Source organism: Rattus norvegicus, chromosome 8 (assembly GCF_021556685.1).
Source record: "Rattus norvegicus strain SHRSP/BbbUtx chromosome 8, alternate assembly SHRSP_T2T, whole genome shotgun sequence".
Lineage (NCBI taxonomy): Eukaryota > Metazoa > Chordata > Mammalia > Rodentia > Muridae > Rattus > Rattus norvegicus.
The window spans coordinates 11,971,814-11,985,639 of NC_141541.1; the positions used below are offsets into that span (position 1 = coordinate 11,971,814).

Sequence of the window (13,826 nt, forward strand, 5' to 3'; positions counted from 1 at the left end):
TCTTGCATTTCCTTTTCTTTCTTGGTTCTTCAGCCTGGCAGCTGCAGTAGAACCTGGAGCATCACTGCTGAGCATCTAAAGCTCCGTTAGTGACAACGACAGGACAGTTGGTGGCATCTGATGGATCTCCAAAACTGTCTTCCCTTAATTCTTACTTGAAACTGTATCTAACTCACTTTTACCTTTCCCAAAGGCTAGTGTCTGTTCATCTCTTGTACTTCTCACATCAACTGTGGCAGAGCTGGGACGAGTCGGCCTTTTATTAAGATCATGGATGTCCCAGACTGAAGTCAGTCTCTATAGCATTGTTGGGCACCTGTCATTATCTAGAGAATGGTATTCTGCCTTAATCCTGGTCTTCGGGTACATTCCCCTTTTAAAGTTTCCCAGCTTAGCAAGAAATGGTATTGCTAAGTCTTCTAGCGTATCGACATGGTGTGGTGTCCTCAAAGGCAATGAATGAATTTGGGGCCAGATTTATGTTACGGTCAGATAGCAACAGTTACCGAATGAATAATTTGGAATACATTATTTATAGTCAGATTATATGGTAAATAAATAGGATTGTATCTACCTGCTCTATCACAGGTTTTTGGTTAACATTTGGTGATGTAAGAAAGATCTTATTTCAGGGTAAGGAAACAAGGAGGGAGGAAGCACCAGGAAGACACAAATGAAGATGTGAAGAGATGCTGTACAGAGGGACGCTCACTGAAAATGACCTTCATTCTGATCCTTCCCAGTGCTACTTTAGTTCATTGGAATGATACAGCAGCACAGTTAGAGTTTCCCCATTAAACTTTGAAACTGTCTCATCGTGTAGCTCTGGTCTGAAAATCATCACCCCTCTGCTTCTGCTAATGCTGTGGTTAAAGGTTTCTGTCCACAACTGCAGGGGCTCCCCTAACTCTATAGTTACTCACATATACCTGCAGGTACCACACACACACACGCACGCACGCACGCACGCACGCACGCACGCACGCACACACACACACACACACACACACAACACATACACGTACATAGATGACACATACCTGGCTAATATTTTTCTTCTCTAAAGAGAATCTGAGTTCTCCGAATCTATACAGAGATCTTATATTCTGACTCTGTGCTGGATTCTTAATATAAGAAATAACAGTTCTTAAAAGAAATAGTTGATAAGTCAGATACGGTGGAACACATCTGTATTCCGAGCATTTGAGAGGTGATGGCAGAGGATCAGGAGTTCAAGACCACCTTGAGATTAAAAAAGAAGGAAAGAAAGAAGGAAAAAGGAAGGTAACTGTCAAGAACTTGCTTGCTTTTGAGGCACCTTTCTAGAAGCCTTTTGACATTTTAAAGTTCATACTATACGTCAGGGGTGAGATTGTACCACGTAGAGCAGGATCTATGCAAAGTATAGTAGTCATGTTGTGGAGGTTTCTCCCATATTAGTTGGTGAGTTTGGCACAGCAAAATCTTTTAAAATATCTTTGGTAATTCTTTGGTAATTCTTTTAGAATCTAGAGAAAATTCTTCATGGTGATAAAATATCCCAGAGGGCTGACACAAAGTAGGATCAAAATATATTTAAAATAAAGTACAGTGAAAGTACATTAGGCATGGTCGCTCATCCTAACTGCAGCACTTGGGAAACTAATGTGGAAGTTTGCTGTAAATTTGAGACCAGTGAGTTTTAGATCAGCATAGACTACAGTGTTAGACCCTTGTCTCAAAGCAAAAACAAAACGAAGCACACCAGGTGTACTAAAACTAAAATGTGATTTTTCCTCTTGAAATCTACAATCCCTGGATTACCTGAGAATTCCCGCCATACACGGAATATGAGCTAGCTCTTCTCATTTTAACCATACTTCTCTTTTCTAGAATGACTACAGGAAGCTGTCCATGCAGTGCAAGGATTTTGTTGTGGGTCTCCTGGACCTCTGCAGAAACACGGAGGAAGTGGAAGCCATCCTGAACGGGGATGCAGAGACTCGCCAGCCCGGGGACCTCGCTCGTCCGAATCTCAGCCGTTTAAAACTCGCTATTAAATATGAAGTAAAAAAAGTAAGGTCGGGCGTGAGGCCACTTCATGTCTTCAGTTTGTGTGAATGGATATGCACAGTTGGATAGAGCAGGGGGTTTCTAACTGCAGTTACAGTAGGTGGGGTCTCAAGGAAGCATCCAGCGAGGCACGAAACCCACAGGGCTGGTCAATCATTAAAATCCTGGCCCTTGGATGTAGAACATTACAGTCAGTGCCAGTTTGCTTGACTCAGGTAATAACAATGACTCCATATACAGAAACCCCGAGGCGTTGTCTATATGAAGGAAACGAAGTCACAATATTTCAGAATCCATCGTTTTCCTGGCGGTTGCTCGTTTCCAATTTGGACCAGCAGTTTCAATTCCTTTTTCATTTTGAATCCTTCAAGGGTTTTTTCAGATTCTTCCTTAGACAACAAACCCCATCCTCTGACAACTTTCCTAGGGCATGAAGACATTTTTTAGTGTTACTTGTTTCGTTTATTTAGTATGTGTGTGGGCACAGGCATGTGTGTATGCTGGATGAAACCAGAGAGAGTGTTGGATTCCAGGGAGCTGCAGTTTCTGGTCTGATGGATGCTGGGAACTGAACTCTGTTCTTCTAATAGAGCATCATATTCCCTTAAACATAGCCATCTCTCCAGCCATTAACAAGCTACTAAATATAGGTCTTTTATATATATATATATATATATATATATATATATATATATGTATATGTATATATGTATATACTGTTTATAGTTATTATTCAGGGTACCAGTTAATCACAGAGAGTAATTAATCATTACTGTTTCCTTCCACAAATTCTTATCTGAGCCTCTTCAGTCAACAAGCACACACTTCATTGTTTTTCTGGGTCTGCTCTATCATTCATTCTGTTCATTTAATCAGTTTAGTGTGCAATGAAGTTTTTTCTGTTTTTAAAACTCGGATCATTAAGACATGAGTATTTTTATATCATAAATATTTTTAATGGTTTACTTGTTTTAAATGTGCAAAGAAAACTTAGGTGTAATATTAATATGTCAGAGTTTTACTTTATACATTACCTTTATTATATTTCAGAATATTTTGTAAATTCCTCCCTCCCAAAAGATGCATCCAGTTTCCAGTTCCAACAGTGTGCAGAGAGAGAGAGAGAGATGTCCCCTCCTCCCCACAGTGTGCAGAGTGAGGGGTCCCTCCTCCCGACACTGTGAAAAGGCTCCTTCCTCTCCCCAGTGGCAGCTCTCAAGCGTTGCCTTCGAAAGATGCTTTGTTTTCATTGTCTTTGGGGTGAACCATCCTTAAGCTCATCTGGATAGAGTTTTTAATGTAACCTGATTTTTTTCTCCTTATGAAATTTTATTTTAGATGATTGCTTTTTTGTATACAGACTAACATTAAACTCTTTTATATAAAACATAAATAAATATGAGGAAAACCACATTATTGAAATGAAATGTGTGAGAAGAAGGAACTCTAGAAAAAATGGAATTGAAAGGTTTAAGATGATAGCAGAGACTCCCATTGGATCTGGGTGGGTAGAGTTGACAGATGCAAATATTAATGTGGTCCCTGTAGGAAGCACGCTACTCCAGAGGGAAGCGAAATGAATTTGGTTCCAAACAGTGATCTGGGGCTAGAGAGATGGCTCATCAGTGAGGAGCACACACTGTTTTAAAAGAACAACCAAGTTCAATTTCTAGCATTCATATCAGAAGGCTCACAGACTGCCTATAACTCCAGCTTCTGGCGGCGGGGGGTGTAATGCCCTCCCTCTTCTGGCTTCTGAAGGCATGTGGACTCATGTGCATACACGACCCCCCCCCACACACTCATTTACACACTGAAGTCACTGACACACAAACTCACATACACTCACACAAGTCACTCACACACAAAACACACACACACACTCACATACATTCCTACAACACACATGTACACAACCACACACACACACAAAGACACACTCACATACATTCCTACAACACACATGTACACAACGCCCACAAGTCACTCACACACACACTCATACACACAACTGCACACACGTACATATGACACCCACACAGTCATGCACGCACATACACAGGTATGCACATGAGCATGCACCCAATTAAAAGCAAATCTTTATAAACAAGCTATATGTCCACATTTAAGCTAGGATGATCCTTCTTGCTAAAAAGAAAAAATGTAAAATTCATACAAGCATTTGTGCACAATACTTACAAATCACATTATAATATTTAAAACGCAATGTTTTCTGTGTTTAAAAGACAGGCCACCAGTCATGGGGGGAGGTCATCAGCAGGAATATCTGAATATAAAGAACAGATTTAGAACTGTTTTGCTTGCTACCTGTGAGATGCCTTGTTTGCTCCTTAATGCTAACTGCATTTCTCCCGGGAAAGCATAAACCACTCACCAGAGCTTGGGAGGACAGTCTAAGCTCCGCTGTTTTTCATCAAACCATCCTGTATGCTGTCTCCCCCTAGTTCGTGGCGCATCCGAACTGCCAGCAGCAGCTCCTCTCCATATGGTATGAGAACCTCTCTGGTTTACGGCAGCAGACCATGGCAGTGAAATTCCTCGTGGTCCTCGCTGTCGCCATTGGACTGCCCTTCCTGGCTCTCATATACTGGTGTGCTCCTTGCAGCAAGGTATGTCTTTAGGGCTGCAGCCCAGTTGTAGTTGAATTCTGTCCAGTAGGGAAAGATACAGCTCCAAGATGGAAATCTGATTTGAAGCACACGGGTTTAAATGATCTTTCTGTTTGTTTGAGAATATCATACATGCATGTAATATGTTTGAATAAGTCCAATCTCCTCTCTTTTCCTGTATACACCGTCCCCTGCCCTCCTAATTTCATGTGCTCTTTTAAAACCCCACATAATCCATTTAATGGTGCCAGCATGTGTATGGCTCTAGGCTGCCCACCAAAACATGGGTAGCTTCTCAGCAGCTGCCCCTGTCCCACTCAGCAACCATCCCTTGCTAACCACTCCAAGCAGGGGTGGGACTCCATGACATTTCAGCCAGGGGTGGGACTTTGTGACATTTCCATTTCCCCCCTGACCACACTCTGAGGTTTTTGTCGGCCTTGATTTGAGCAAGAATTGTGCAAGTAGCACAGCTACTTTGAGCTCACTTGTGCCAGAGCCTGGTCATGTCTAGAAGACTGTGTTTGGCTTCAGTATCCCACTGCCACCTCTGACTCTTTCAATCTCTCCTTCCTTTCATTCAGCATGACTCTCAAGCCTTAGGAGGTGACAGTGCCACACCAATGTCCTATTTAGAGACTCCTCAGTGTCCTTTTCAATATTCTAAAATTGTGCTTATTTTCAATGAGAGACAGAAAAAAATCCTGAAAATTTACCTGAAACAGAATACTGTCAGTATTTATGTGTGAAATAAATTATCAGTCTATTATTTCCTTATTTTTCCTCCGAGCACATAAATATACAGAGTTTTGTGCATTTTAAAAGTTCTAGTTTTATTGAGCTCATCTATCAAAGGTTTCCTCAAATTTGATCATTATTCCTTCTTTTGTTTCTCCTGTAATAGTATTCACGGTAAGATATATATTTTGTATGCATATTGCCTTGTGTCTCAGTTAGATTTTACTGCTATGAAGAGACACCATGACAAGGCAATGCTTATAAAGAACACTAGATTGGGGCTGGCTTACAGGTTCAGAGGTTCAGTCCATTATCATCAAGGCAGGAACATGGCAGCATCCAGGCAGGCATGGTGCAGGAGGAGCTGAGAGTTCTACATCTTCATCTGAAGGCTGCTAGGAGAAGACTGGCTTCCAGGCATCTAGGATGAGGGTCTTAGAGCCCACACCCAGAGTGACACATTTCCTTCAACAAAGCCACACTTACTACAACAAGGCCATCCCTTCTAATAGTGCCACTCCCTGGCCAAACATACTGAACCCGCCACATACCACTCCCTGTCCCCCATAACCTTGTTCAAACACATGGGGACCATACCTAGGCTAGCATAATGCAAAATACATTTAATACAACTTCAAAAGTCCCCATAGTTTATAGCAGTCTCAACAGTGTTAAACGTCCAAAATTCAAAACCTAGATTCATGCAGTCTCTTAACTGTAATCCTGTATAAAGTAAAAAAAAAAAATACTGGACCAACGCTAGACAGAAATCCAGCTTGGCAGACTCCAAACTCCACATCTCCATGTCTGATGTCAAAGTGGTCTTCAGATTTCCAACTCCTTTCATCCTTGTTGCCTGCTGTTGGCATTCAGCAGCATCAAATTTCATTCTCTTGAGCTAGTTCTACTCCCTGTTAGCAGCTTTCCTTGGTAGGTATCCCTTGGCTCTGACATCTCTAACATCTTAGGGTATCGAAAGAAACTTCAACATTTCAGCTTCTGATTCCAATGTCTGGGATTCACACATGATCTTCTGGGCTCCTCCAGAGGGCTGGCATCACTTCTCCAGCCCTGCCTTCTGTAGCACTCTAGGCTCTGGTTAACTCCATTCCATTGCTGCTAGTGTTCCTGGTGGTCATCCCATGGTACTGGCATCTTTTATATGCTGGGGTTTCTTATTGCAACTAGGCTTTACCAATAGCCTATCATAAGTTTTGTTTATAGTACCAGGCTTTAATTTCTTTTCATGACCCCTTCAGTCCTGGGCCATCAACTGCAACTGAGGTTGCACCTTCACCAATGGCCTTCCATGGTTTCTCACAGTGCCAAGCCTCAGCTGCTCTTCATGACCCCTGCATGCCTTCAAAACCAGTACCACCTCGTTGACTCTTACACATGACCAAATACAGATGTGGCATGAGGCACAACCTTGGCTGTCTCTGGGACACAGCTTCTTTGTGCTCTAAGAAAACACTTCCCAGAAGATTTTACCTCAACAATGCTGGTCTTTTCTTAATCACCATTAATTATTAGCTACAGCTAATTAGCATCAATTATCCCAATAGTGCCTGACAGCATCCAAGCAGACATGATGCAGAAAGAGCTGAGAGCTCTACATCTTCAACTGAAGGCCTTTAGGAAAAGACTGGCATTCAGGTATCTAGTATGAGGGTCTTAGAACCCATGCCCACAGTGACACCCTTCTTCCAACAAGACCACACTTACTAGAGTACACAAGGCCACACCTACTAATAGTGTCACTGCTTTAGTCAAACCACCACACCTTGTATGGTCATGGAACACTAATAGAAATGCTACTATAAGGCTTGTTTCAGTAAAGAATGTCTATATCAAGGAGAAAGTGCACTGTAGATAAGCAGCAATGGCCACTGGCTTTTTAAGCATGATGTGCTTGTTCAGGTGAAAACCAGGCCTTGCTTTTCTGGTGAAAGTTCACATAGAATAAAGAAGTATTTTTCATGACTGTGTGTTGAATTGGAGACCTTGGACATGTTAGGCAAGCACTGAGTCTCACTGAATTGCCTTTTCAGACCCTGAGGTTGTGCTCCTCCAGTGAGACTCCTATGTAGCTAGGGTTATAGGTCCACTGCTGGGCATGAGCGATACTGACTTACCATTCTGTTAAACAGGAATATGAGTTGGGAGGTTGCGTTAATAACAACCTTTTTTCATCATGGGTTTGAAGCCATTTTTCAAGTTCTGTGTAACTCTCAAATCTGAGAGGCTTACTGCAATAATTCATAGATAAACACTTTCTGGTCCATCTAGTTTGTGTGCTGGCTAGACATATCAGGTTGTGACTGCAGTTCCTAGACACAGGTGGGCCTCATTTTAGGCATTTGTTATGTGGGGGACAACTCATGCAGTATTTCAAACATGGTGTCTTATGACCCAGACACATTGCGGGCATTTCAGTCACCAGAGGTCCTTGTACTGACTCACACTGGGATGCTAGTACAAGGTCTCTTAAGCAGTGGCAACTTTCTTACTACTTAGATTGATGACATTAGGAATTACTGGGAACATTTCCTCATGAGAATAAAGTCCACCATCATGGAATTTTCCCCTTATAACACATGAGACCAAAACTTGACCACATATAAAGTACACATTGATAACACTAACAATAAAGGATTTATTAGAAATTATATTTATAGTGCAGTTTGTCTTATACAAAGTTGTATTCCAATGAAATTAATTGAAAAACACTTATGTTTCTGTGTGTGTGTGTGTGTGTGTGTGTGTGTGTGTGGTATATATGTGTACACTTGTGTGTGCATGAGTGTAGGTGTACATGTGTTTGGTGTGTGTATATGTGTGTATGCATGAATGTACATGTGCATGTGTTTGTGTGTGTGTATGTGTGTGTATGTGTGGTGTGTGGTGTATGGTGTTTGTGTGTATATGCATGTGTGTGCATGAGTATGTGTGTGTGTGTGGTGTGTGATATGTGTGAGTGTATGTGTCTATGTTCATGAGTGTATATGTGCATGTATGTATGTGTGTATGTGGAGTATGTGGCGTATGGTATGTGTGTCTGCATGTGTGTGTGTGGTGCATAGTGTATGGTTCATGAGTATATGTCTGCATGTGTGTGTGTGCGCATACATGTGCTCATGCTGTGTGTGTGTGTGTCATAGAACATGTGTGGAGATCAGAGGGCATCTTCATGGAGTTCATTCTTTCTGTCCACATTTCTGTGTGTTTCACGGATTGAACGCAGGTTGTGAGGTTTGAGGAAAAAAGAACCCACGGACCTAAGAACATTCCCCTGTTCAGCCGTCTTAATTGTACTGCTCCCACATTTTAAAGAAATGACAAATTCCTTTTTAATTTAAATTTTTGTTTGAGAGTTTTACATATTCATCATATTATGTAATGAATTCTCATCATTTTTACCCCATGCTTCTCCCTATCTTAGTGTATTTGAAAGCTCTGCATTACTTGATATTTAAAACTCCTTTGGTCTCTTATAGTAGTAATATTACAAAATATTCCCAAACACATATAGCCTGGGAGCAGCGAAGGCCTTCAGAGAGTAAATTCCAGGATGACCTCCAATTCTACAGCTAAGAAAATGTGAGCATAGAAAAGTTAGAAGTCTGTTCATACTCACAGTTGATAATAGGTAGGTCTAGGATTTAACGTCTAGGAAATGTGGTTTACAGCCACTGCGGAATTCTCGTACTATTTTTGACATCCATTTTCTCTCTCTTTTGAGTTAGAGTTTCTTGCCTACATGTGTTCTAACCACCTCTTCTGGACGCGGGTTGCACCCGTGTCTCTGCTTCTGTTCCCAAGGCTTCAGGAGGCAGAGTGGAGCGTCTGGGTTATCTTTGTTCTCACTCTGTGGCCGTGCAACTGTGACAACTTCCTAAAGCAAATACCGTCCTCTTCTTGGGAGCAGTGGATGTAAATCACGGGGCCTCCATATGCTTTCACTCGGGGTTATTATTTATCTTTAGAGTCACAGGAATGAAGTCTGGTAGTAATTTTCTCATTCTCAGTGAACTAAACATTATTACTGGGGCATAGAACTGATATGTATTATTAATGATATCTTTGGCTAAATTGGTGCTTTTATTTAAAATACTTTACAGTTCCTTATATAGCCACAAAAATAAACACAAAAGTTTAGTAATATATATCTTCACCAATCTTGCTTGTCCTCTAGTTGCTCAATGATTAAAAGACTAAGAGCCGGATTAGTTTATAATACACTGTAGCTGTCTTCAGACCCACCAGAAGAGGGCATCAGATCTCATTAAGGTGGTTGTGAGCCACCATGTGGGTGCTGGGATTTGAACTCGGGACCTCTGGAAGAGCAGTCAGTGCTCTTAACCACTGAGCCATCTCTCCAGCCCAAGAGCCGGATTAGTAATGCTTAAAGAGAAACACTTCGTTTCTTTTCTTTTTAAAAAATATTTATTTTATTTTTATGTGCATTTGTTTTCTGCTGGCATGCCTGTGTGAGGGGTCAGATCTTGGAGTTATAGACAGCTGTGAGCTGCCATGGGGGTTCTGGGAATTGATGGGTGCCAGATGCTCTGGAAGAGCAGTCAGTGCTCTCAACTGCTGATCCATCTCTCCGGCCCCAAGAAGCACTTCTTTTAAATAATCTTAGATGCACATTTTTTTGTTAAAATGCTTTTAGCTGAAGCACAATTGCATTGATTTCCCCCATCCCTTTCTCTTTCCAACCAATCCCAATGCCCCCCCCCCTCAATCTCTCCCATGAGCACACATCTCTCAAATTGACAGCTTCTTTCTATTTGTTTATCACTGTTAGAAACCTTTATATGGATGAACGGATGCATGTGTATGCACGGATATGTAGAAATACAACTTACGAAGTTCATGTTGATGATATGGTGTGAATGGTTTCAGGGCTGACGGCTGTACATTTGGACAGACAAATAAGGGCCTCATCCCTGAAAGAGCCCAATTCTTCCAGCAGTCCAGAGTAGCCTGTAGTTCTTCCTCAATGGCTGTCGTCTCCCGTAAGCTGTCACAGGAAGGAAGCAATGAAAAATAGTCAAGTTACAAAATTTAATATTTTTTCTAGATATCACCAAAACACACACACACTGAGAAAGAGATTATGGGCAAACTATCATTAATAACATCATCAAAGATAATAAAACATCTAAGAATAAACTTACCTAATGAGGTGACTGACTTTTAAAACTTCAAACTCCTGAAGAAAGATGGAGAAAGACACCAGAAAATGGAAACATAGCCCATGTCCATAGATTAGTAGATGTTAAAACGACAATCCTAGCAAAGCACATTTATAGACTCAATGTCATCTCAATCAAAATATGACAACCTTTTCAACAGGTAATTTTAAAAAACCTAAAATTCATAAGCATTGAAAAACCCTAGATAGACACAGTAATTATGACTAAGAAGAACCGCGGAGGATTGCTATTTTAGACTTCCAACTATATTGTAGAGCTATAGTTTTGCAGGCAATCTGTCACTGGTGTATAAACAAACATGTAGAACAAGAAAGAGAATAGTAAACCCAAACATGAATACTCATAACCACACCCATCTGATATTTGACAAAGAGGCAAAAACGTGCACTGGAGAAAAGACAGCATCTTCAACAAATGGTGCTTAGGAAACTGGGTGTTCCCATGCAGAGGAATAAGACTAGGCATTCGTCTATTATGCAGTACAAAAAATTAGATTCATGCAGATTAAAGACCTCACTTTGAAATGTGAAACACTGAGACTGCTAGAAGAATCATTGACAACAGCCTATATGAATAGGTATACAAAGGGATCTTTTGATCAGGATTTCATTAGCCAAGTACTTCAGGCTGACAATTGACAACTGAGACCTCATAAAACAAAAAAGACACAACAAAGGGTCAATGTCCAGAATATACAAAGGACTCAGTAAATGAAGAATCACGGAAACAAATGTGTAACATATAGTCTGAGCAGGTTGTATTTATGTATAAAAATATATAGGACAGTTAACGAAAAGACGTAAATTTGATAGAGAAGAATAGGGGCATATGAAAGTATTGGGAGGGAGGAAAAGTGAGAAAGAGAAATGATTTATTATAACCTCAAAAAATCTTTTAAATATATTTTAAATGGACTAGGGATACAAACAAAGGGTTTCCCAAAGAAGAAATGGCTAAGAAACACCTCGAAAGTGTTTATCACTCTTATAAATTAGGAAAATGAAAATTTAAAAACTTTGAGATTTCATCTCACCCTAGTCAAAATGACTGAAGATTGACACAATAACTTGTAACAAATGCTAACGATGTTGATGAGGATGAAGATTGGGGTAGCTTCTCTGGAAATCAGTATGGAAAGCTCTCACACCATTAAAAGTAATCTACCACATGATGTAGCTTGGCATACCATTCCTTGGCATATGCCCGAAGAACTCAACATCTTATTCCACTGACACTTGTTCAGCAATGTACGTGGACACCCTAGTCACACTAACCAGGAAATGAGAACAACCTAAATGTCTTTCAATAGAAGATGGGGAATGAGAAGAATGGGACAAATAACACCGAAGGTATTTGATGAAGCCTTGAGGAATCCATATTTTGTTTTAATTTACCAAAAATTATAGCATATATTATATATATATAATACATAAGAAATTATGCCACTATGCCACTAGGGCTGACAATACTGCCCACAAGAACCATACACTAAGAAAAGCCTAGGTAACCAAGCATTAGAAACTACCTTTTGAATGGTCAGACAAGGTAGTCCTAGCAGCTTCCCAAACAGTCTAGATTAGAGATGTAGCCCTTGGTTGCCTCTCAGGGTTGGAAGGTGGCTCCTCTCACTGAAGATGTCTCATGCTTGAGAAGTGGGACTTGGATGATTCAAGCACTGGATCTGACCTGAGAATTCTCTTTCCTATGTTCTAGTTTTCGTGGTACCAGAAAACTGCCAAGAGAGGGAAGCAATTAAAACAGTCCTACTGAGTCAGAATACTTATGGTCCATGACAGCTGCCAGCAAGGCGAGGCATTCCCAGAGATGCAGTAGTTGGCACACATGTTGCTAGAAACCAACAGCTCTCTAATTGGACTTGAGGTCCACTCAGGAGTGGAATGATCCTGTACTAGAATCCTAGCCAACTTTCTAGGGCTAGTGAGGTCATGAAGTTTAGAAGAGAGCACTACCCCCATTTTATTAGACAATCATGATTCCTTACACGATTCCTGCATTCTAAATACGTTATTTGTATCCACACATAACAGTAGCTACCACTACACTTCAGGAAAGAAAGCTTTCTTTACAGCAAACGGAGATCATTACGGAAAACCACCATAGACACACAATGGAAATCAAGAGAACAATCTCGAGGATTCCAGGCTTACCTGGAATCATGGTAGAAAAATTAGAAAACTCAGAATACGAGAATGTATACTGTGAAGCAGTCTCTTCTAGAAATGGCTGAATAAACAAGAAAGCACTAACTATTGACAAAGAACTATAGGCTACTCTTGCTGAAATTGTTGATTGTTGCTAAACGTTTCCTGATTCAATTTTTGAGACCTCTTATTCATAATATCATATCTTTTGCAAAAGGGGATACTTTGACTTTGTTTTTCTGTTTCTATCCCTTTAATTTTCTTCTCTCACCTTATTACTCCAGCTAATACTTCAAGAACAATATTGAAAGGAAGTAAGAATAGTGAGTAGATCTGTCTCATTCCCTACTTAAATAGTATTGCTTCAAGGTTCTCTCCATTCAGGATAATGTTGGATGTGGGTTTATCATAGATACCATTACTGTATTGAGTGCGTTCTCTCCAGTCCTATTCTCTCTAATACTTATATCATGAAATCATGTTTGATTTTGTCAAAGGCCTTTTCTATATCTACTGAGGGGATTATGTTATTTTTGTCATTAAATCTATTTATATAATTTATCATTATTTATTCCCTTAGGTATGTTGACTCAGGCATGTGTTTTGGGGATATGACCAGTTTGATTAAAGTGGGAGGATATTCTTAATGTATGCCTGTATTTGTATGTATTTTGTTAAGGATTTTTGAATATATGTTCATTAGTATATTGGCCTGTTTTCTTTTTGTGTTAGTTCTGTCTTTAATTGGCTTGGGTATTAGAGTTATACTATATTCATAGAATGAATTTGGAAGTGACCCTTACATTCTATTTTTGGGAGGGGGGTCAAAGAAGAATTCATTGCAGCTCCTTCTGGGAAAGTATGGTCGAATTTTGCTATAAATACATCTGGGCGTGGAACATTTAGTTAGAAGACTTATTACAGTTTCAGTCTTCTCCTGTGTCTGTTTAGCTGGTTGGTTTCTTTCTAGTTTAATTTTGATAGTTTAGATAAATCAAGAAAATGACCCACTTAAAAATACT

The 13,826-nt window shown here is 40.2% G+C and overlaps 1 protein-coding gene across 5 annotated transcripts in view; it reads left to right on the top strand.

Moving 5' to 3' along the window:
• Positions 1 to 13,826, top strand: part of Trpc6 (transient receptor potential cation channel, subfamily C, member 6) — a 106,946-nt gene that overhangs the window by 66,807 nt on the left and 26,313 nt on the right. For all 5 annotated transcript variants that reach the window (NM_001429128.1, NM_001429127.1, NM_053559.2 and 2 more), the window contains 2 exon segments: positions 1,873 to 2,055; positions 4,518 to 4,682. In NM_001429128.1, coding sequence (NP_001416057.1) covers positions 1,873 to 2,055; positions 4,518 to 4,682 — 348 coding nt within the window.